We start from the raw sequence: 24,819 nt of genomic DNA on the forward strand, positions 1-24,819 counted from the left end.
CCTGTGGCCGCCTTCCTACTACCACGATAGAGTTGTTACAACTGAGATTGAAAAAAGCCTAAAACATTCATACAGTCTGGCCTTTCACAGAGAAATCAGCCAACCCCTGACCTAAGAGATGGAGTCCACTGGAGCGCCCCTCTGTGTGTCCGCGGGGACCGTGGTAGGAGACGTACCTGGGTGAGTTGGCGCAGGCATTTGTCGAGACACCAGAAACAGCAGAAGCAGCATCTGAACATGCACCTGGACCATGCACCATGCTGCTGGGGCAGGATCAGAACCAAACGAACAGAGTCAGAAACATGAGAAGAAAGGAAGCAGGTAGTTTCTGCAGACACACTACGTTTCTAGTGGGAGATTTATCCACCTGGGGAAGCAGAGCAGCACTTCTCCCTCAGTGGGGGCGAGGTCCTTCTATCTGCACCTGCTGCTACTAATTATTACCATTATTATCACTGATGAGGAAAGTTTGTCTCCTGTGGGCTTACCTTGTTATGATTGCTGTTGGCCTCAGCAGAAGGGGAAATGTCTAGTCCATATTCACTAGCAAAGGTAGACTAGGCTCTCTGGTTCTAGCTAAAAAAAAAAAAAAAAAAATTCTTTTCCATCTTCCCCTAAGTGTCATCAATTATAAACTTTGCTTTTCCAAACCAGTTTGTATTCATGAAAGATGCATATCCCAAAGACTGTAAAACAAATAATGCCTTGTAGATACTAATTATGTGCCCATAGAAAAAAAGGAATCAAGTTTAACATTTTTTGCAAAAAAAAAAAAAAAAAATCCCATACTGAGATATTCAGGGCTAAATTTCAAGGGACAAATTAGTCCTTTGAAAGATGATTTGGACATATGCATAGCTCAAGAGTGAAGAATTTAATGAAACTCTTAGAGGAGGGTTGAATGTGTCCCACTCACTGCCCAGAGTTTAAAAAAACAAAATCCTGTAAACAATCCTGAAATAGTTCTCCCTGAGGACCCCAGGAGTAACTCAGCCTTATATGGACATTTTCTTGTCCTTATGTTAACTCAATTGGATAAAACTTTATCTGGATACTTTTCAGCCTGGCCGTGGTTGTCAATGAGCCATTGCATGTAGGAAAGATCACACAGTGGCCATGAGAAGTGTTTAAATTGTAGACACAGTGTGAGGCCGTATTGCCGAGGAAAATCATGTCTTTTTAATGGAAGGACACATTTCTTTAGTAGTGAGATCACTAAAGGGGACTTTGGCCCCTTGATTCTTTTGGGATCTAATGAGTGATAAATAACCCTTTAGACCTCTACCAGAGAGACCAACCCACCGACTTTTCTTTTAGATTTATGAAAGGCCTCTGGTCCAGAGTTTTAAGTGCCTAGTTCTAGAAGGATGGCAAGGTCTCCTACTGCTCATTAATTTGTGATTACCTATTGCTAATGCATATACTGAATATATTAAAAATAAAAAAACCTGCCTGCTTTACAAAAAATCCTTCTTGAAATTGAAGGATCAATTTGCAAAGTGCAGGAGCCAAGAAGAACTAGATTTGGCTTAGAATTGGAATGCCTCTGAGTCACCAAAATACATATATTTTTTTACCACTTGAAATTTAGCCCTGAAAAATGTCACTATAGAATTTATTTCTCAAAAAGTCAAACTTTGATTCTTTTATAATATGGGTACATAATTAGTATCTACAATGCAATCTTTCAAACAATTTAAAATATAGTAATAAATCTAGGTGGTGGGGATCCCTGGGTGGCTCAGTGGTTTAGCACTGCCTTCAGCCCAGGGCGTGATCCTGGAGACCCGGGATCGAGTCCCACGTCGGGCTCCCTGCATGGGGCCTGCTTCTCCCTCTCTGCCTGTCTCTCTGCCTCTCTCTCTCTCTTATCTCTCATGAATAACTGAATAAAATCTTTAAAAAAAAAATCTGTGTGTAAAACTTCCCCAAGTTACTATGGACACATCCCTACATCTAAAAGGTTAGAATCAGGGGCACCTGGGCGGCTCAGTGGTTCAGCGTCTGCCTTTGGCTCAGATAATTTCGGGGTCCTGGGATCATGTCCTGCATCAGGGTCCCCATGGGGAGTCCGCTTCTCCCTCTGCCTATGTTTTTGCCTTTCTCTCTGTGTCTCTCATGAATAAATAAAATCTTTAAAAAAATAAAAATAAATAAAAATAAATAAAAGGTTGGAATTAGGTAAACTTGTGACACTCTGATCAAGTCACAGGCACTGAGGTGGGGGTGGGGAAGGGATGAGCATTGTGTGAGAACAGAAAAGTTGGGAAAATTCCAACCTCCCTTGTTTGGCAGGCCAGAAATACCATGAGAACAGCTGTTTTCCTGGTGTTCTGGTTTCCACTGGCATTCATAACCAAATGTGCATGGAAATAAAAACCAGGGAGGCGAAAATCCCCCAGGCACAAAAGCCCCACAGTGTTCTGTCTTTTGAGCTGAGATTTAGGTCAGCTTGTCCATCTCTCAGTCTTAAGCAGGTCTTCTCTCGCTGTCCCTGACTCTCTCTCTCTCTCACACACACACACACCACACTCACATACTCACATGCACATTCACACACACACACTCACGTACTCTCTCACATAGGCAGACGCACACATTCACACACACACATTCTTTCTCTCCCACTCACTTATTAAAACTCCCTCCCTCACATACACCAGTCACCTCCCATGGCACCCTCTAGGAAATAGAAAAGGAATATTTTAGCATTAAAACAGAAACAAACATTATTCCTGTCTTGTAGTATATTTTATTTTAAAAGAAAAAGTATGATAAATGTCCATGATAACTTTTCAAAATTTGAAAAATTCTTCCCATTTGTTCAGCAAATGAAAAACCAGCTAACTCAGAACTACTCCCTCCCCACTCTCACCTCCACCACCTTGTGGGTAAAATAATAATAATAATAATAATAATAATAATAATAATAATAACAAAATTCTTCAACAAAGCCATAAAACAGAGTCTGGAGACAAGAAGATTGCTGGGGGCAGGGGTAGAGGATGGGATCTGAAGGACACTGGGGCCTTTGGAATGGCCACTGCCACAGGGCCACAGTCCTGGCGTGGGGCCTGCTGAAACTGTCTGGTAACTGCCATTTCCGCCACTCAGCTCTGCACTGAGCACTAACAAGCTGCCTTACCTTGTCTTTCAGAGTGTTGTGAAGGTACATGAGAATGGTTCTTGGAATCCTCGTCACAGTCATTAAAAATGACCCTTTTATGGCTGTTCCTTGATGGTAGCAGAAAAGAATGGAGAGAGACCAAAGGATTGGGCGATCAGGAGGGTCATTTTTGTTTCTGGGAATTGGGGGAAAAAAGACAGCATTTAAAAACCACCATTTAAAACTTCTCTCCCAGGTTCAAATCATCAACGGTACTAACACTTATAAAGCAGTCATGCGACAAGCATTTGGCAAAACTTTGATACTCATTGGTAGCTAAGGTTAAATTATTTCTTGGCACTCAATGCTACAAACAGAACGTTAAAAAAATGCTGATGAATTAAGCAAGTTTCCCTCTTTACAAAGCCTCCCTACCTCCACCAATCCTGTAAGTTTTCTATTAATCTCATTTTTTTTAAGATTTTATTTAATTTTTTTTTAAATTTTTTTTTTCTTTTTTAATGATAGTCACAGAGAGAGAGAGAGAGAGAGGCAGAGACACAGGCAGAGGGAGAAGCAGGCTCCATGCACCGGGAGCCCGACGTGGGATTCGATCCCGGGTCTCCAGGATCGCGCCCTGGGCCAAAGGCAGGCACCAAACCGCTGCACCACCCAGGGATCCCTAAGATTTTATTTATTCATGAGAGACACAGAGAGAGAGAGACAGAGGCAGAGACACAGGCAGAGGAAGAAGCAGGCTCCATGCTGGGAGCCTGACGTGGGACTCGATCCTAGGACTCCAGGATCACACCCTGGTCCGAAGGCAGGCGCTTAACTGCTAAGCCACCCGAGGATCTCCAATCTCATTTTCACTTTCAGAAATTTAATTATATAATAATTTCCAAGGTTTACATGACATATGTAAATATTGCCAGTATTAGCTTGGTGATTAAAATCACCACCCAGTCACACGACCAGAAGGGCAGCCACGGACACAGCAGCGAGCTCCGGCTTAATGTGCGGGAACAGAAAGTTCTTGCACAAGGCTCAAGGCTCCGAAAATCCAGCTGATTTCTACTCTGCTCTTTAAAGGTCACTCCAGTGTGAATCATTTGTGGAACTTGTCGTGACACAGCAATCAAGAATGCGAGGGCCCATTTCACAAGCAGGGGGAAAACAAAAAGAGAGAAAGAACAGAAGGGGCACAGCCTTCACCCTACCCGAAACCTGAAAGATAAAACAAAGGAGGGAGGGCTGAGCAACCCCTCCCCTGACCCTCTGAATTTCCTGCTGGTGCCAGTTCTAGAAAATGAGGCCCTTTCTGAGAAGCCTACCTCACTGATTCCAACTGAAGCTCGGTTTCTTCATAATGGATTATTCTACAACCCGCTCTGGTTGCTAATAAGTCACTATGAATCAAGGTTTTGACAAGAGCCTAGGTTTTGAGGGAGAAAAAGGAACGCGGCCAGAAATGTCTCAAGAGTTGGCAAGGGCTCTATTTTGCTGTTACTGAAATCATCCAGGAAGGAAAGGGGAACACGAAAGTCCTATTGGGAGCGGAGTAACCGTGATCCAGTTGTCCCACAAAAGGGTGATGTGTGTTCCAACTCAATAGTCTTGAAAATAGGAAATACCAGGGAAACTATTGGTGATACGAATTCATGTTGGCCTGATAAACCAGAAGAGTAGTACAGGCCAGGAAAATCTGACACGTTTTTCCCTTTCCTCAGCTTTTTTTTTTTTTTTTTTTTTTTTTTAAAGGAAGAATGTTTACTTTTCCATTTAGGAGATTTATATGCTTTAGGACTTATTACAGTGCTCGAGAGGATGCAAGGAAGAGTGGACAACACCTGCTTTCCATCTGGTAGGGAAACAAGTGATTCACAGGCCACTGTGAAGGGGCCTTTGGAGTCTGGTCCTTCAGGTTTTGAAGTCTGGGCTTGAGCATCATCTTTCAGAGAAAGGTTCTGCTGGGATGGGATTAACCATTTCAGGCAGCGGAGTGACGCTCGTGGGCCATGACACATTCTGGCTGTGAGTCCGAGGCTCTCCAGGGCTTGGGTGGAAGAAGATGCATGAGTTCCAGAAGCTGGGTTATCACGGGACGAGAGAGACACCTTAAAAAGCAGGCCCTTTAAACTCAGGCCAGCTCGTGGAGCCCGAGTTCGATACCCACCCCCCCACCCCATTAGACACCACCCTACAGAAAAGGGTTAAATAAGTGGAGTGTCTGAGGTCTCCACCTTCCCTTCTTAGACCTTTCTCCATGTTCCAAGGTAACGTCGCCCGGCCATGCCGCCCTGCTGTGTTCGTGGCCAGACCTTCATCTCGGTCTCCTCACACGCTCAGGAGGACGCACCTGATTACATCCGAGGAAGCTTAAAATACTCCTTATCTCTGATGTCATCGTATTTTGAGAACTGGCTCTGGGGACGGCCAGGCAGTGCCGGGCGTGCAGGGCAAGCCGGGGATGGGCTGAGGAAGCTGGGCCCCCGTCAGGCCTGGCCTCTGGGCCCGGGGCCTACTGCGAGCGGCGCCCCGTCCGCCCCGCTGCTGGGGGGATGGCCTAAGGAAGACCTGGGGCCTGTGAGGGACTGGGTGACCCTAGGATGTGCCCCCACCGCCACGGGGCCCAGCTTCTCCCTCCTTGCACCGCGTGGCTCTCGTGAGCGCTGAAGGCCCCGGCCCTGTCACGGGAGCCCGAGCCCCAGGACGCCACAGCCACTCAGGTCGCTAAGCAGAGGCTCTGGCCGGCCCCTCAACCACGCGTGGGGCAGCTCGGCCGGCGGCCTCGGGGAGCTACAGGCCGCGTCAGCTCTAGGGCGCCCGCAGGCCTGAGGAGCCCTCGGCGGCGTGAGAAGTCACTCCTGGCCGCGGCGTGACGGCTGCCCTCCAGTGAACGGTGCCCCAAGGGAGGAGACCATCCTTTCCCGAGGTTTCTTCCAGCAACATCACTGTACGCTTCATCTTTCCCGTCCTCCAGAAGAAAGGAAATGGTCTTTGTTACAAAGGACAGGGTCCTGCAGCTGCCCCGGGCGGCTCTGCTAGGGCCGCCAGCCCGCGCCGCCCCCCCTGCCCTCCCGCGCCCTCCCGGGCAGGAGCAGCTCGAAGCCGGCTCTGGTACGCGTGAAAGCAACGATGAGCTCAGGCCTCAGGCGGCCCCTCTGCGAGTTGAACGGTTCCAGTTCCTTCCTGTCGCACCCCCAGCCACATCTTTACGGCTCTCTGTTGACCCCTCTTCAAGCGAATGGTTGTAAAAGAGAAATTTTACAGGCTGCCCTAGCCTGGCACCTGACGGTCTCCGCACGAACTCCTCGGTTGTCTTAACGCTGACGTGAATGACGAGAGGAACGCACCCTGGCTAACCCTCTCCGGAGGGCAGGCCCCAACGTGAGATGCTGCGAACCCCGGGAGGGCGGAATACCTTAAGGTTTCAAAGTGAGGCCCCATGAAGAAAGGAAAGTGGAGCTCTTTAATTAAGCCATAGTGCTGCAGGGGCACCTGGGGGGCTCGGGGCCTGAGCAGCTGCCTTCGGCCCAGGGTGTGATCCTGGGGTCCTGGGATCGAGTCCTGCAGCGGGCTCCCTGCAGGGGCCTGCTTCTCCCTCTGCCTGTGTCTCTGCCTCTCTCTCTCTCTCTCTGTCTCTCATGAATAAATAAATCTTAAAAAAAGAAAGAAAGAAAGAAAGAAAGAAAGAAAGAAAGAAAGAAAGAAAGAAAGAAAGAAAGAAAAGAAAGAAAGAAAGAGGGATCCCTGGGTGGCACAGCGGGTTAGCGCCTGCCTTTGGCCCAGGGCGCGATCCTGGAGACCCGGGATCAAATCCCACATCGAGCTCTCAGTGCATGGAGCCTGCTTCTCCCTCTGCCTGTGTCTCTGCTTCTCTCTCTCTCTCTCTCTCTCTCTGTGTGACTATCATAAATAAATAAAAAAATTTAGAAAGAAAGAAAGAAAGAAAGAAAGAAAGAAAGAAAGAAAGAAAGAAAGAAAGAAAGAAAGAAAGAAATAGTGCTCTAGGGGCACCTGGGTGGCTCAGTGCTTGAGCACTTAGGCTCAGAGAGCGATCCTGGAGACTTGGGATCGAATCCACATCGAGCTCCCTGCATGGAGCCTGCTTCTCTCTCTGCCTGTGTCTCTGCCTCTTTCTGTGTCTCTCATGAATAAATAAATAATAAAAAAGAAGTAGTGCTCTAAGTCGACATGCATTTTATTTTATTTTTATCAAAGTAATGTGTAAATATCTTAAGTCAAATAGCAAGAGGCTAACCAGCAAAGAGAGCAGTTTGCTTTCCTCACTGCTAATTTTCTTCCCCTAGAGGTCATATGTTAGCTATTTCTTCTATAACTTACCCCACACTTCCAAATAGCGTATTCTCTCTGCATATATTTTTTCAGTCTCTAATATTGTCTACTGACTTCTCACATTTTTTAAGAGAGCGGGGAGAGAGGTTGAGGAGGGGGAAGGGCAGAAGGAAAGGGAGAGAAAGAATCCCAAACAGGCTCCACAAGCAGCATGCAGCCTGATGCAGAGCTCCATCCATCTCATGACCCTGAGATCACTACCTGGACCTGAACCAAAACCAAGAGTTGGACTCAACTGCCTGAGCCACCGAGGCACCCCTGACTTCTCACTTTGAAACATGTTTGTTGATTGTTTCTCTCATACAACCTAAACATTTTCCCATTGTCTCGTTCTTCTCAATGTAATTATGTTGAAGTTTTTAGAGTTTTTTCTCATCTTTTTTTGAAATATCATTGACATAGGACATTGTGTAACTTTCAGGTGGATGAGGTGTTGATCTGATACTGACGTACTACAAAATGATTACCACCACAGCAGTAGCTAACACCTGCATTACGTCATATAATTACATTTCTTTATTGTGGTTAGAGCTTTTAAATTCTACTCTCTTAGCAACTGTCAGGTATATTATACAGTCTTATTAACCATAATCACCTTGCTGGACATTGAATCCCTAGAACTTATTCATCCTACCTTGAAGTTTGTACCCTTTAACCAACATCTCCCCATTTCCCCCAGCTGTACCCCTGACACCCGTTAGTCACCACTCTACTGTTGCTAAGTTTCTACTGTTTTGGCACTTGTTACATTCTACATATAAGTAAGACCATACAGTATTTATCTTTGTTGGGCTTATTTTGCTTATTAGCACGATGCTCTCAAGATCTCTCCACACTTTCACAAATGACAAGATTTTCTCCTTTCTCGTGGCTGAATAAAATTCCAGTGTGTGTGTGTGTGTGTGTGTGTGTGTGAGCACCACATCTTTATCTAGCTACCTGTTAATATTTGATTAACATTTGGGTTGTTTCCATAGCTTGGCACTGTGAATAATGCTGCAATAAACGTGGGAGGGCAAATATCTCTTTGAGATCCTATTTCCATTTCCTTTGGATAAATACCCAGAAGCGGGATTGCTGGATCATATGGTAGCTCTAGTTTCAATTTTTTGAGGAACCTCCAAACTGTTTTCCATAGTGGCCGCACCAGTTTGCATTCCCACCAACAGTGCACAGGGGTTCCCTTTTCTTCACATCCTTGCCAACATTTTTGATCTCTTATCTTCTGATGACATCCATTCTAACAGGTGTGAGATGATATCTCCTTGTGGTTTTGATTTGCACTTCCCTGATGATGAGTGATGTTGAATACATTTCATGTACCTGTTAGTCATTTGTATGTCTTCTTTGGAAAGATATCTATTCAGTTCCTCTGCCTATTTTTTAACTGGATTTTTTTCTTAAGAGGTGACCTTTATTTATAATTTTATTAAATTGATTTTAGAGAAAACACATGCACAAATTGGGGGAGGGGCAGAGGGAGAAGAAGAGGCAGAGATTCTTAAGCTGACGCTATGCTAAGTAATGAACCGAGGCGGGGCTCCATTAGGAACCTGAGATCATGACCTAAGCCAAAACCAAGAGTCAGATACTTGACTGAATCACACAGGCGCCCCTTTATTTTTATTTTTAAAGATTTTATTCATTTATTTGAGAGAGAGCGAGAGCATGAGTGGGGGTAGGGACAGAGGGACAAGCAGACTTCTCACTGAGCAGAAAGCCCTATATGGAGCTTGCCTTGATCCCAGGACACTGAGATCATGACCTGATCTGAAGTCAGATGCTTAACTGAGCCATAGGCACACCTAGTTATTTATTTTTTAGAGAGAGAGAAAAAGATCACATGTGAGTGGGGTATTGTGGGGAGGAGCAGTAGGAGAGGGAGAAAGAAAATCTTAAGTAGGCTTTGCAAGTGTGGAGTCCAATGTGGACTTGATATCATGATCCTGAGATCATGACCTAGGCCAAAATCAAGAGTCAGACACTTAATCAACTGAGCCACCACGTGCCCCTTAACTGGATTCTTTTATTGTTATTGGATTATATGAGTTCTTTATATATTTTGGATATTAACTCTACGGGATATACGATGTGCAAATATTTTTTTTCTGTTTTCATAGGTTGCCTTTCATTTCGTTGGTTTTTACTGTGCAGAGAAGGTGAACAATTTATATCCTGAAAACTACAAGATTTTAATGAAAGAAATTTAAGAAGACACACACAAATAGATATTTCGTGTTTATGGATCAGAAGAACTCAGATAGTTAAAATATCCATACTATCCAAAGCCAGTATAGATTCAATGTATTGACTACCAAAATTCCAGTGACATTTTTCACAGGAGAAAAAAAAAGCAGTTCTAAAATTTGTATGGTATTACAAAAGATCCTAAATAGCTAAAGCAGTTGTGAGAAAGATGAACAAACATGTAGGCATCACACTTCCTAATTTCAAATTATGCTACAAAACTATAGTAATCAAAACAGTGTGGCACAGGCATAAAAATGACAGATCAGTGGAACAGAATTAAGAGCTCAGAAAGGGAAAAGGATGGTCCCTTTTATAAATGGTGTTGGGAAAACTGGATATCTACATATTGAAGAATGATATTAACCCCTATCTTACACTACTCACAAAAATTAATTTGAAATGGTTTAAAGACTTAACCATAGGAACTGAAATCATAAAACGAAAGAAAACATAGGGAAAGGGCTCAGCATTGGTATTGGCAGTGATTTTTTGCATATGACACAAAAGCACAGCAATGAAAGCAAAAATTAGTAAGACTACATCGAATTAAAAATCTTTGCACAGTAAAACAAACAACAACAACAAAAACAAAAATGAGAGGCAATCTATGTAATGGGAAAAAAAGTCTATGTAATGGGAAATTTTATTCCTAAATATTTTATTGTTCTTGATGCTATTGCAAATGGGATTGCTTTATTTTTCAGATATTTTGTTGTTATAGAAATGCAACTATTTTCTGCATGTTGATTTTGTATCCTGCAACTTTACTGAATCCATTTATTAGTTCTAATAGTTTTTGGTGGAGTTTTTAGGATTTTTCTAGATAGAAGATCATATCGTCTGCAAACAAAGACAATTTTACTTCTTTCTGTCTGATTTGGATACCTTTTCTTTCTTTTTCTTGCTCTGGCTAGGAATTCCAGTACTATACCGAATAGGAGTGGTGAGAGGGGGCCCTCTTCTCTTGCTTCTGATCTTAGAGGAAAAACTTTCAACCTTTTACCACTGAGTTTGTTTTAGTCAGTGTTTAGTGTTTATATTATCAGTACCTAAATAACATTCACAACTGATCCAAGTAGTGTATTCTTTTTAAAAATTGTGTATTTATTTATTTTTATTGAAATATAAACCAAGTAGTGTATTCTGATTCTAGTTCCTTTCCTATACAACTTTTGGGTTTTCCTGAAGTTAATAATTGTTTCACATTTTACATTTGCTTGGTTTTCCATGGGCTTTACCAAATGCTTTATCGAAGTATAAATCTTTACTTGTTTAAACACATCTGGTATTCTCTTAGTTTTCTTTCCCTACCTCTCCCTTCCCTTGGAGACATGCCTCCTGGAGCCCACTGCTCTCCTGCTCCTCCTTGGCCTGGATATTTTTTATAAGTGCTATATAGCTACCCTTCTGGGAATTCCCTGTTCTTCTTTACTGTGTTGGAGCCCATTTCCTGAAACTCCTATTTTTCTCCCTGGCTTACTCACTCATTTCAGAGGAGAACACCCTTCCCAGGAAAGGAGATGGAGAAGAAAATCTTCTGGGATGTTGCAGTCCTGAACATGACTTTATTTTCTTTACCTTTGATTGACAGTATGAATACTTACAGAATTCTAGTTTTGGAAATAATCTCTTCTTAGAATCTTGACAAGTTTGCTCCATCGTCTTCCTCGTTCAGAGTTGCTGTTGAACATCAGACTCCATTCTAGTTCTTGATCCTTTGCCTGTGATCTATTTTTCCCCTTAGAAGCTTCTGGGATCTTCCCTTTACTCACGTCCTCCAACTCTGGGAAATTTTCTTTGATCACTTCCTCCTTTCTCCTTCCTTTGTTCTCTATTTTTGGAACTTGTATTAGTCAGATGTTGAGTCTCCAAAATGTATCCTCTAATTTTTTATCCATCCTTTATTTTCCATCTCTTTGTCTTTTTGCTCTACCTTCTATAACAATTTTTCAATTTTATATTTTAATTCTTCAGAAGGAAATTTTCACTTTTGCAATCATATTTTTTATAAATTTATTTTTTATTGGTGTTCAATTTGTCAGCATATAGAATAACACCCAGTGCTCATCCCATCAAGTGCCCACCTCAGTGCCCGTCACCCAGTCACCCCCAACCCCCGCCCACTTCCGCTTCTACCACCCCTAGTTCATTTCCCAGAGTTAGGAGTCTCTCATGTTCTGTCTCCCTTTCTGATATTTCCACTCATTTTTTTCTCCTTTCCCCTTTATTCCCTTTCACTATTTTTTATATTCCCCAAATGAATGAGACCATATAATGTTTGTCCTTCTCCGATTGACTTATTTCACTCAGCATAATACCCTCCAGTTCCAACCACGTCGAAGCAAATGGTGGGTATTTGTCGTTTCTAATGGCTGAGGAATATTCCATTGTGTATATAGACCACATCTTCTTTATCCATTCATCTGTCGATGGACACCGAGGCTCCTTCCACAGTTTGGCTACTGTGGACATTGCTGCTAAAAACATCGGGGTGCAGGTGTCCCGGCATTTCATTGCATCTGTATCTTTGGGGTAAATCCCCAGCAGTGCAATTGCTGGGTCGTAGGGCAGATCTATTTTGAACTCTTTGAGGAACCTCCACACGGTTTTCCAGATGCAATCATATTTTTAATGACTAAGATGCCTTTCATTTTTTTTCTTGGTACCTATTTTATGGATGCAGTATTTCTTTATTCTTTCTGAGGATATTATAGGGTTTTTGTGGAGTTCTTTTTTGGTCATTTTCTTCTGCTTGCATTGTCTCTATTTCCCTTAAATTCCCTTTGTTTTGTTCATTTTGATCTTTTTCTTTCACTGGAGGTTTTTCTGTGAATGTTGAATCATCACTGACTACTAATTTATATCTAAGACTGAGGCACTAAAGAGTGAATTGGAAGCTCTGTATGAGGGGTGACAGTTGTCTGGTTCAGTCAAGGAATCATTTCACTGGGGATCCCCTCCCCCACCACACGGCATTATCTGCAGGTCTTTACTTTGGGTTGGTAATTTCTCCAAAGAAGAATCCTCTAATCTCTTGCCAGGGGAATATCAACCTGGCTGTCAGCATCCTAGGAGCTGAGCCATGGAATACATGTTGGTGGCAGTGGGGGTCCTCACTATTCAGTATTTAGACTTTTACTTATCTGCCCTTCTTTCAGTACAGAGCCTTACCTCCAGCTTCAGTGGTGCCAGATACCCCAAGGTCTGGACCCTTTCTGGTTTACCCGTCCAGAAAGCAAAGCTCCTGTCTTCTGTTGGCTTGGAGAAGGGGCCCTGGAGCCTAACTGTTCCTTAGGCAGTCCTATAACTAACCTTCAGAAATACATTTTACACTTGAATTCCTGGGCCTCTCTAGGTATTTGTGGCTCAAATCAGCCTGTATCTTATTTTCACCTCCTCTCTCCACGGTCCCCCGCCGCCCCCTCCCCCCCAGATGAGCCTTGCTAGGTTTGTCCTTCTCAGCTTCGTAGCTACTCATCCATCCTCTCTGCAGCTTTCAACATCTGGTTGATTATTTCTTTTCTCTGTCATTTCCTTTTCTATTGTCCTTGTGTGTTTATGCTTCTTTCATTCGTTCTTTCATGATTTGGAGAGGGAGAGGAGTTGGGGTAGGAGGAGGGATTAGAGATACAGATACATGCTTCACTGGAAGTCCAAACCAAAAGCCCCTATTGAAAATGGTTTGGTTTTGTGATTCTAAGATAACACAAAATCACTATTGTCAGACAGATGTTAGCTGCTGGTGCAACATGGTTAGAATAATCTTTGCTCCCCTACTCAGGAGCAAGCAGCACACCACCCACCTCCAGTGGCTCTGAGGTTCTCAAGGCCAAGGACTATAAGCTCTGTGTGCATCCTACAGAGTCTCTGATGATGAAAGCTCTCAAACAACACCCCTGTATTAAAACCCACAGTGCTCCTTATTGTCGGGAGGTAATTGCTCATTGGGATGAATCATCCCTGGTTGACTTTCTTACCCCCACGAATATTCATGCTTATCTGCTCATTTGGTCTGGGAGATTAGAGGAGGATCAGCCCTATCATGAAATAAACTTCCTGTCCTCAGTCCAACCCTGTCATTGTCCTGGCCTGCTGTACTTGCCTGTGGTTTTATCCTTGCCCCATGGAGAGTCACACACACAAATGAGGTAAAAAGTTCGGGTGTGTGTGTGTCCTCCATTATTTTGATGAGGTAATGGGATGAGAACACTTAACTAAGTATCATGGTGAACAAAGAAGTAATTAATTCACTAGTACTTAAGTATATGAATACAAACTATATTTTATTGCTATATACAATTTCCTTAGGATTTAAAATTATTTTCCAAGAAAACATTTTCCTCATTTTACACAAGATAAATAATGCTCACAGAACTTACTGAAGTGTGTTCCAAATAGACCAGTATTTTTTTTTAAGTTTGAAGTCAAAAAGAATGGATACTTACAGAAGTCAACCTTTCCTTTCCGACGTTTTCAACTCTAAGCAGTTGGATTATACCCCTGTTTTGCTTTCCTATGCATTTTCTAGTTTAAGGCAAAAGAGCTTGGAAATGTGACAAATTTAAGGTATAATATTTCTTTTCACTTCCAAAGGAGCATCCTGCTCTGATTTTTACCTTAGGTCTTACTCCTGCCAACCCCTTTTAAAACTCCAAAGTATCTTTCATGATACTTGACATGAAGGATGTAGACAAATCAAGAGCAGTAACATGCAAGACCTACCTGTTGAAGTAGCAAGTGACCAGTGCCCCAGCTATAGTCATCTGCTGGCATGTGAGGATGAATTCGCTGGTCCAGATGAGGCCAATTAAATGGTACCACCACATATACCGAATGCCTACAAGAGGCTGATATTCCACTTGGCCACCTTCAATAACCTGTGCAGCTCCTAAAGTTTAAAACACAAACATGCTTTACCTCAATGTTTGCCCAACCATGGGAGATGATTCAATGGGCCATACTTCCTTGTAGCTGGCCGTTAGCATTATGTAGACTCACAGATGCCAAAGTAAAGTTGGAAGCATCCACCCTAATTTGATATCTTCATAGCAAAAATTGAAAAATGAGAACACACTTTTAACTTATGAGTAATATCAATAACAATATTCATGATGACTGATGGGTAGGTAATTTGCGAGACACTTGAACTATACAAACTCTAAAGCTCATCCCACTTTGTAGAAAGGAAAACTGAGGTTTGGGAGAGTCAGGAAACTTTTTTTTTTTTTAAGATTGTATGTATTTATTCATGAGAGACACAGAGAGAGGCAGAGACACAGGCAAAGGGAGAAGCAGGCTCCTGAGCCTGATGCGGGACTCAATCCCTGGACCCTGAGATTACGATGTGAGCCAAAGGCAGATGCTCAACCACCGAGCCACCCAGGTCTCCTGAGTCAAGAAACTTTTGATAAACTCACTGCTCATGATCAGTGAAAGGAGAATATAAATCCTGATATGCCAGATTCTAAAATTTATAGTTTTTCTACCACACTTCTTTATGATACAAACAAAACTTGTTATGTGGGTGAAATCACACAAAGCCATTGGGACTATAGCCTAGAACTCTGGTTCACCAAAAATTTAGAGTTTATAAAAGACCCAAGAAGCTTCATTTTTTCAAAGGGGTTTATTTCAGATTTCACTGCAAGGACAAACTCTTCTAGCACATTTAAAAAACCTATTGGGTCTCAATGGTAACTTTCCAGTTCATATCTCAGCTTGAGCCTTTCCTGGTTAGCCCAAGGCAAGATATTTAGTCTCCTTAAGTATAATGTCCATTTCCTGCTGGTAGTTGGAATGAGATTACATGGTAAATGCTTAATATAGGGTCTGGTCCATAAAAATTTCATTCCATAAATGATAATGATTGCATGAAGTTTCAGGAGCTCAATATTGTGTTAAACCAGGACAGCAGGGTCATCCCGGCAGTGCTCTACCTTTGACATGGCTATACCCTCTTTTATTTGCCCTCAGCTAAAGAAGCCCCTGAATTAGCTCTCAATTCAATTCAGTTCAGGTTGGATTTAGTAAATCCAAATCCCAGCTGTGTGGCTGTTTGATTTCTAGATGTTCTCCATTATGTGTTTAGAATAAACCACTGTTATGTAAGAAGACAGGCACTTCAGTCTTTAGCAAAGCCTACAACTTGAACAGCATTTAAAGGTAGTTTCATATTTTCCTTTATAGCTATAAATTGGTTTTAGGTTCATAATTCACGTGTCTATAGACATTCACAATAGGGTCCCTGCAGAGGAAGTGGGAGAAGATAATCATACTGTAGAGCAATCTGATTCCATGGACCACGGCTAGCCTTAGTTCCTTAGGCTCTGTGTTCTGCTGAACAAGAGTCACATTGTGAGAAACAGTGGAGAGGCTTGATTTACAGATTAGTTAATATTTATTGAGCACTGGGCTCTTTCTGGCTTGGAAGCAATCTCTGTTTCAGGTACGGCACTGATAAACATTTATGCTTTTCCAAAATGGGTGTGTTTCAGGAAAGCATTCCCAGGGCTATCGGAGCTGACCCCTCACCACTAACACAGTTTAGGTAGATCGGGTCAGTGGAGACTTGGGAGAATCACTTCATCGAATATCAGAAGTGACCAGGGCCAGTCAACAAGCACACTGTTACTTCCTGCCAGGTCAAGTCCTGGGGATAGACTACAGTTTTGCAAAAACAGGTCTACAACAAAACAAATAGTTTGGGGGTGGAAAATGTTCCCACAGAACAAGAGGAATGCTTTCTTTGACAGATGAAAGGTAAATACAGAGGCCCCGGATGCTAAAGGGGAATGGTCTCTCTTCTTGGCTGCCCTGCACTGTCAGGGGCACACTCACATATATTCCAGCTTGGCACACTGATGGCCCTAGCGACTGGAGAGTGGCTAAAGTGATAAGCCAAGGTTCATACCAGCCTTCAAGCCCTTGGCATTCCCCAAAGAAGCAGAAGCCGAGCAGCAGTAAGCTTGTAAGTTACTCTGGTCATTGCTGTTTTATTTTATTTTATTTTTTAAAAATATTTTATTTATTTATTCATGAGAGAGGCAGAGACACAGGCAGAGGGAGAAGCAGGCTCCATGCAGGGAGCCCGACATGACACTCGATCCCAGGACCCTGGGATCACACCCTGAGTCAAAGGCAGACGCTCAACCGCTGAGCCACCCTGGCATTCCTGGTCATTGCTGTTTTAGAGTCTCTTTGTCTAAGCCACCTTCTATTTGTTCCTCTGGTTCGGTTATAGCAGGCTGTTTACAGACTTTCCTTGAGATTAGGGTTTCACAACTTCTCAACAAACCAACTGACATTTTGGTGCAGATAATCCTTATTTGGGGGTGGGAGACTACCCTGCACACTGTAGGATGGTTAGCATTAATCCTGGCCTCTACCCACTAGATGCCAGGAGCAACTTTCCTCCCCACCTCCAGTTATGAACCAAAAGGTCTCCAGACATTGCCAAATGCCACCTGGGGGACAAACCTACTGCTCCAAAACCTCTGCTTTAGGCAAACCTTCTCTGAAGAATCAGGCGTTGTGGCCTCAGAGAGAAAGCCTGGAAAGGGGTGGTTGCAGCCTGTGGGTGGGGCAGGCGTGGTCATGCGCACAAGACTGCCCTCTCCTGGAGGACGGTGTCCGTGCAAGCGAGAGCCCTCAGAGGACCAGCCCCTTTGTTGCTAGACTGTTTCACTCTAGCTACCTACTAGATAACAGGAACTGGACTTCAGGTAGATCCCAAGATAGGATAGCTCCCAGGGATGATGGTGCAAAGGGCACTGAATTGGGAGAGGACTCGGTCCCACTCTCAGCTTTGACACATGTGATAAGCAACCTGGGCCTTTGTCCTCTCATTGTCAAGGAGAATATGGTGGACAAGATGAACCCTGAGGCAATGGTTACAGGCTTGGGCTTGAGTCCCACAGGCTGAGATTCATATCTCTGCACCATCCCCTAATGGCCGACCAGCCTCAGGCAGGTCACCTTGGAACACCTCTGTTCCATCACTTGTAATGTGAAGACACTAATACCCGCTCCTTGCACGCTTGGTGACCCCGTCCACTCTTGTGACTCCGAGTACCACACCCGCAGCTGCTATGGGATAAAGTGGGTAAGACACTTGGAAGAGTGAGTACCCAATACAGGGGTAGCTATAACTGAAATACAGGTAAAGAGAATTCCAGCTCTGGAGTTAGCAAAAATTTTTTAAAAAGATTTTATGTATTTACTTGACACAGAAAGAGAGGATAAGCAGGGGGAGTGGGAGCTGGAAAGGCAGAAGCAGGCTCCCCGCTGAGCAGGGAGCCCAACGTGGGGCTCCATCCTAGGACCCTGGGATCCTTACCTGAGCCGAAGGCAGCCCTTAACTGACTGAGCTCCCCAGGTGCGCCTGGAGTTAACAAATATTTATTAAGCATCTACTGCAGGTTGGAATGATTCTGGACATTAGCCATTAAGGGGGGAACATGAAAGAAGCAAATAAAGAATCAGAGAGAAGACCCCATCTGAGTGACTATCAGGAACTCACATGGTGCTTTACCAGTCTCTCCATCTCCCCTTCAACTTCTAAAGGTTTTTCCCCATTGCCACTCTCTGTCGATGGAGACCTACTTCTAGTTTCCAGAAGAAAAGGGAGCAATTGGCAAGCTTCTGCGGGTGCCTACCCCCAACAGCTTACCTGGTCAGCATGAGCCGTAGCCTGACCCCCAGTTAATGTGATAAACTGTCCGTAATCCTCCTCTAGATCGCCTCCCAATCTTCTGATGACAGCTCTTCAGCAATTCTCGCCTCCTGCTTCCTTCACCTAAGTATTCCTCTCGATGGAATCATTTTTAACCATCTCTCGTCTTTGAAAGAAAAACAAACCCTACTCTTGACTCTCCTCCTCTTGCTTCCTTGCCATTTCTCTGTTCCTCTATAAAAACATTTTTAAGGTTATATATTTATTTATTTTAATATAATCTCTACCCCCAATGTGGGGCTAGAACTCATGACCCCAAGACCTAGCGTTCCACGCTCCTCTGAGTGAGCCAGCCAGGTGCCCCTTTGCTCCTCTTTTGTGGCCAAACTGCTCAGGATTGTGTCTACATACACTTCAATCCTTTTCTCCCTCTTCAAGCCACTCGGATCGTGATCCACTCCCCTCAGATTTCACTGAAGCCGTTTTGTTGCTAAATTCAGTGGTCAGTCCTCAGGTCTTACCTCGCTTAGCAGTAGCATTTGACACATCGGACGCCACTAACATGTCCCTGGCGTCCTTCACCCGAACTCCAGGACACTTTCCATCCTCCTGGGGCTGCTCCTGGCCGGCCTCAGTTTCTGTTCCTCCTCAGCTCCAGAATCTCTTCCACTGAAGGTCCCCGAAACACGTCATTTCTACTCCTGTGGTGTTAAATATCATTTATATGCTCCCCAATTCCCAAATGTAGATCTCTAGCTCGGATGGCTCCAGAAATCTCAGGTTCAAACTGCTCATCCCCCGCTTGACATCTCCATCTGGCTGCCAAGAAGATGTCTCAGTTAACATAATCAAAACCTATATAATCCCCCATAAAATGCTCCATTCAGAGTCTTGCCCCCTCTCAGCTGACGGCAGTCCCATCCTCCAGTTGCTCAGTGTCACCTCTAGATCTCTCCTCCACACCTCTCCACTAATATATCAGGAAATCCTTCAGAATAGACTCAGAATCTGATATGTCACACCTCATCCATTATTATGCCAGCATCATCTCCTCCCCGGATGGCTGTTAGAATGTACATCAGATCACGTCACTATTCTGCTTAAAACTGTAATGACTTCCCAGGTCAGATCAGAACCAGAGTTCCCATAAAGGCTACAAGGCCCAAGGATCTGACCCCATGCTCTCTCTGACCCCCTGTTGACCCACGCTCTCCCTTAACCATCCCACTCCAGCAGAAGGGGTCTGCTCGCTGTTTCCCCAGTACCCTTGCCTCTTGCTGTTCCCTTTGCCAAGAACACTGTCCCTTCCCTTATATGGCCTCATGGCTCTGCCCTTACCTCCTTCAAATCTTTGCTCACGTCACCCCAAAGAAGTCCTCCTCACTCACCACATTTAAAATTACTCTCCCCCTTAAGCATTTCTCATTCCTCCTCTCTGCTTTCTCTCCATACCACTTATTAACTTTTAATGTACTATAAAATTCACTTATTTTATTTAACACCCATCCTCCCTAGCTTCCAAACTAGAAGGAAAGCTGTATTTTTCTAAAACAGGGTCTGATACAGTAAATGTTCAATAAACATTTATTGAATGAACAAATAAATGAATGAATCAACTTTCCTCAATATATCCTATGTATACATAAATAAATCCAATATATCTTATATCCCTAATAATCTTATTATAGAGATCTGAGACCATTTTCTGGATATCATCAATATCAACTGGAGGAAAGTTATCATGAAGCTAGTTATAAGTCCAGGTATTATATACAAGCTTCAAAGCATTTTGAAAGATTAAGGTGATACTCATGATCATATAAATGGCAGTTTCTCAAGGAAGGCAGACCAGCCGGTTGGGATAATTTCCCAAAGGAAGAAGGTCCAACTTGGAAGGACTCAGCTTTCTAGTACATTCTATACTTTGGCCTCTTCCAGCAAATTGGCTCAGGTGTCCCACTGACATCCCTCCTGCCTGTGTCTCCCACTGGCTCAGCTTCTGCTCTGATGGCATGCAGATTAGGGAAAAAGAGAAGAAAATCTCACTGACATAGAGTCTGGGATTTACCAAGTTCATTCTGTGTATACATCTCATTTAATACAGCACTAATGCGAATTCACTCACTGATTCAGGGCACACTTTCTGAAGTCATTTGGGGGCTGCAGGCTGAGTTGAGAAACACAGAAAAAAAAAAAAAAAGACATGGCCCTTGCCCTCAAGATGTTCGTATGCTAGTGGGATGGTAACGCATGAGTCAGTATCTTGCAATACTGTTCTTGGTAGGACTCGTCACCATGGGACATATACTATATTTACTTACTTATTCCCTCTCTCCCCACTCACTGTCCTGCTCATGGCTGTACTTCTAGTTTCCAGGCCAGCGGTAGTAAGCACGCAGTGAAGAGCTATTGAAAGAATGAAGAATATAAAAAAAAAAAAAAATGCCAGGAAAATGAAGAAGCAATACAAAGTATGCCTGGAGAATTTATAGATTGTCTAAGAAACAATGCTCCAAACAATTCCTGGAGAATGACTAGCTCCCCAGGCAGTTTGGGGTAGAGAGCTAGGGTGCAGTTCATGAAGAGGAGGTGTTTCCAGATGAAGGTCACAGCAGGTGCAAAGGCACAAAGATGTCCATGGAGATGGTTTTCCTTTGCACTTTCCCAACGGCGACCATAAACTTCAACAAAGCAGGAGCTGTTTCAGATCTCTTTTGTGCAAGCTCCCTCTGCCCGTCCCTAGGACAGGTCTGGGCTGCTAGGAGGCCTTATCTTCTCAAATTCTCAGACTTTAAAAAAGAAGACAATTTTCTTTTAGACTATGTTCTCAAATATGCCAGGCAGAGCACAGACTAAAGCTGAAGCTAGTGCCAGATACTCCTTAGTCAACGGGACTTCCCAACATAAGGGACATACATGGTCCCTCATTTGCAAAGCAAAGCTCTGGCCTCATTTCATCCTCCTCACATCCCTGTGCAGCAGCTGGGGAAAGCCTCACTTTTCCATTGTGAAAAATGGGAAAAGGGAAGCACAGAATATTATCATACAAGGAAGGCCAGAGCCAGCCTGGATGCTGGGTCCCTTGATGGGAAACCTGCCCGTCCCTACTGCCTCCTTCCCAAGCATGGCCCTTTGCTTGTCCCAAGAACCTGAACACATCCCTGCTATTACCTTTCTAACCACAGCACCTGGGGAGGGGAAGTGCCACCCTAAGATGGGCTTCAGTCACTGTTGACTCTGGGGCTTCCGGGGTCAACCTTATCGACATCTGGGCCTAATGAGGCCACATGGGCTCCTTCCACCCTGCCACCTGTACCTGCCGGGATCCCAAGGTCATTACAGGGTTCACTTTTCCCTCATTGGATTTTTGTAGTCATTGTCACGTGCTGGTAGCAGACAGTTCCCCAGAGGCTAATAAATGTCCTTGCTGGAGGGCCTGGATAAGGTCTGCTGAAACAATCCCCAAACAAGCCAGAACTTGTCAACTAGCTCAGATACTGGTTTATAGTCACTAGAGAAGCAGCTGGGCAAAAACAACCCAAGTTCACTTTTTCTGTATCTCTTTTTCTTTTTTTACACATTAAAATGTTAGTTCGTTCAACCACCTGACATGATAAAAAGCTCCTAACTACCCGCTGAGGACAGTTAGGAGCCCCTGCTTCCTGGCCCAGGGGGCATGGACTGGACAAATGGAGGGTTCTATAGCTGCCGGAGGGGACGTGGAGTGAGACGACCAGGTGCTGTGCTGACCTCTCTGACCCCCACGTCACCTGGCTTCTTTGCACAAGCTCCCATGGCAGCTCCCAGCCTCCCATAAGAGCAGCTGGGGCGTCTCTCGACGGTCAAAATGACATGAAACAACGAAGTGACCTGCCAGCCCCTGAGTGGTGGCTCTGGCACTGAGTGAAAAGGCCTTTGAGAACAAAGGAGTTCTGTGCGCCTGGCGCGGCCCACAGGAGAATGGCAAGGAGAGTCAGGTGGCCAGAGGGGACAGCCAGTCTGGCTCTCAGGATGCTTGAGCCCGGGGAGGAGGGACACCGTGGCTCGGTGGGACACCTGCTCTCCTGGAAAGCGGAAGGGCAGCTAGCAGCGGGCCTCCCTCGGGTCCCAGGCACCCGGCTTTGGTTTTGTCTCCTGCCCCTCTGCTCCTCACCCTCTTGCTGGTTCCCTCCGTCCACTGACAAGGATGGCCACACTGGAGTACGTGACCTCCCGGGCGACCCGCGGAGTCCCTTACCTGGCTCCCTGCCTCTCCTGCTCACAGCGCTGGGGCAGATGCTGTTTCCTGCCCCTCAGCCCTGAGCCCAACCTGGGCCTGACGGGGAACTGAAGGGACAGCACGCTGGCAGCCCACCTGTGAGGTGGCCCTGGGACCTGGTCCTCTCCGACTGCACCCCTCACTCAGGACTGGCTCTCTCCTGTCCTCTGTGGCCAGGCCCTCTCCTGGTGTTTGTGACCCCTATGGAACCCCCTTTGGCTTCCTTCTGTATTTTCTGATCTGGCAATTTCTAGCCCATCCTGTGCGAAGCCTTCCCTGACTCACCCTGTGGGGTGGAGCCTGGGTCCGGTGCTCTCGGAGCTCCCCAAATCCCTCCTATGGTGACATTCATCAACCTGCACCATGAGCACGTTTAACTGTCCGTCCTGCTCGACTCTCAGTGCTGTGAGGAGACCACCCCTCCTCCCCAGCGCCCGGCCTAGGCCCTCGGCCCCACCTGCTCCCCTAACACTTGTGAATTAAAAGGCAAGAACAAATGAACGTGCCCTGCTCCAGAGTACTGTGGGTTAACCACAGGGACGATCTCCTTCAGCCAGACTCACAGCCCAGGGGACGGTGTGGGGGAGAGGGCGGCCGTGCCCCAGAGGCTGGAGGAGGAAGGAAGGTTCTTCCCTGGTCCTGAGTCATATTTCCATGACCTCACCCTTTCTCTGGTGATTCTTTAGGGCCAGGGTTCAGATACCACAGTCACTACCCCGGGTGTCATGCCCTGCCGCCCGCTGCTACCCGTCACTCCCAGCCCACCCTGGCTTCGACCTCTGGCCCTGCCATGCTGTCCTGTAACCACAGACCCCAAACAACATTATGGGCACAGGCCACATCCGCCAGCCCCCGCTGTGGCCGCAGCACTGCTTTCACTTGACACAAAACTGAGGAGGCCCACCTTTTATCCCAGACACGGGAAACGTGAGATGGTGGAGGGCGCACGGGTCCCAGCCTAGGGCTCTGGAGCCAGAGAGCCTCGCACTTCCTAGCTGTGTGACCTTCCACGAACCGAGTACTCAGAACCTCAATTCTCTTGCCCAGAACTTGAGCATAACAACATATATGACAAAAGGGGACTGCAATGCTGAAAGCAGACAACCGAAGAAAGCTCCTAACGCCGAGCCTGGAGTTTGGGCCCTGGCCAACAAATGCTTGCTTGCCTGCATGTACCAAGGCCACTGCCCTCCTTTCTGAGCGGGACCGAGACTCCTTCAAAGGAGCAAAATAGAACCGTTCAGTGTTACCCTAGCTGAGACTTCTAATTGTCCCCTAATATCTGTTCTTCGCCTTTTCTCGGCAATTGAACCTCTAATTTTTTTTTAACTGTGCGTGGCTGCCCCCGATGCAACTGCATCTCCTTTCCTCCCTCGCAGGAAGGTGTTGCTGTATAACTAGGATCTGGCCAGTGGGGTGGAAGTGTCAGTGCTGTCACGGCTTCTAGAAGGGGTGAGAGAGGGAAGGGCGGCTCACCTTTGTCCCCACCACCTTCCTAATGGCTGGAGAAGGATATAGCTGGAGCCTGAGTGTCCATTTCAGTCACCGGATGGAAGCAAGTGGTAGAGGGTGTCAGCCACAAGAACACAAGCACCTACGGCCTCCATCTCTAGAGGACCACGTTGGCATGGGGCTCTTCCTTGTGGACTTCCTTTACGTAAGAGAGAAATTACCTAATATCTTATTTAAGCCACTGATTGTTTGAGCCTTCTGTTACTTCCAGACAAACCTCATCCTGATTGATTACAGTCCCGTCTGCTCAACCAAGGTTTCTTCCGGGATGATTATTCTGAGTTCCCTGCAGATCTTCAGAAAGCTTCCAGAGAAGAAAAGAAGAGTGCTCTGGCAGTGTCTTCCGAGCTGGGAGTATGGGCTGTACCTTCCAGGGGGCCTCCTGACGATCTTGAGCAAGCTCCGATGGGTCAGTTTTCTCCAGAGGAGAGGGAAGAAATCCCAGTTTACTAAGAATCTACTACACAGCAGTTGTTCTTACATTTTTGACCAGAGCCAACAGGGGACAAAATAAACTTGATGAAAGAGTAAGGAATTACAGTAGCTTTGCTGATTTGACATCCGCCGTGGTTCTTATCCATCTGGTGACAGGCTCGGAAGGCAACTTACTCTTTGGTACTCCCATCCGAGTGTGAATGTGGTTCTTAACCAAATCAGTCAGAG

The 24,819-nt window shown here is 45.2% G+C and overlaps 1 protein-coding gene across 9 annotated transcripts in view; it reads right to left on the reverse strand.

The window, feature by feature from the left end:
* The window catches only part of SLC44A3 (solute carrier family 44 member 3), a 112,411-nt gene that overhangs the window by 49,233 nt on the left and 38,359 nt on the right, over window positions 1–24,819 (reverse strand). For 7 of the 9 annotated variants that reach the window (XR_005361189.1, XM_038541281.1, XM_038541282.1 and 4 more), the window contains 3 exons: window positions 14,438–14,603; window positions 3,146–3,302; window positions 177–263 (listed from right to left, as the gene is read on the reverse strand). Coding sequence is in view for 8 of the 9 variants with exons in the window: in XM_038541281.1 (XP_038397209.1) it covers window positions 177–263; window positions 3,146–3,302; window positions 14,438–14,603 (410 nt within the window). In the remaining variant the exon portion in view is untranslated. The remainder of the gene's footprint in view (window positions 1–176; window positions 264–3,145; window positions 3,303–14,437; window positions 14,604–24,819) is intronic. The other 2 variants (XM_038541279.1, XM_038541284.1) reach the window with 1 other exon arrangement.

This window comes from Canis lupus, chromosome 6 (assembly GCF_011100685.1).
Source record: "Canis lupus familiaris isolate Mischka breed German Shepherd chromosome 6, alternate assembly UU_Cfam_GSD_1.0, whole genome shotgun sequence".
In the NCBI taxonomy this organism is placed as follows: Eukaryota; Metazoa; Chordata; class Mammalia; order Carnivora; family Canidae; genus Canis; species Canis lupus.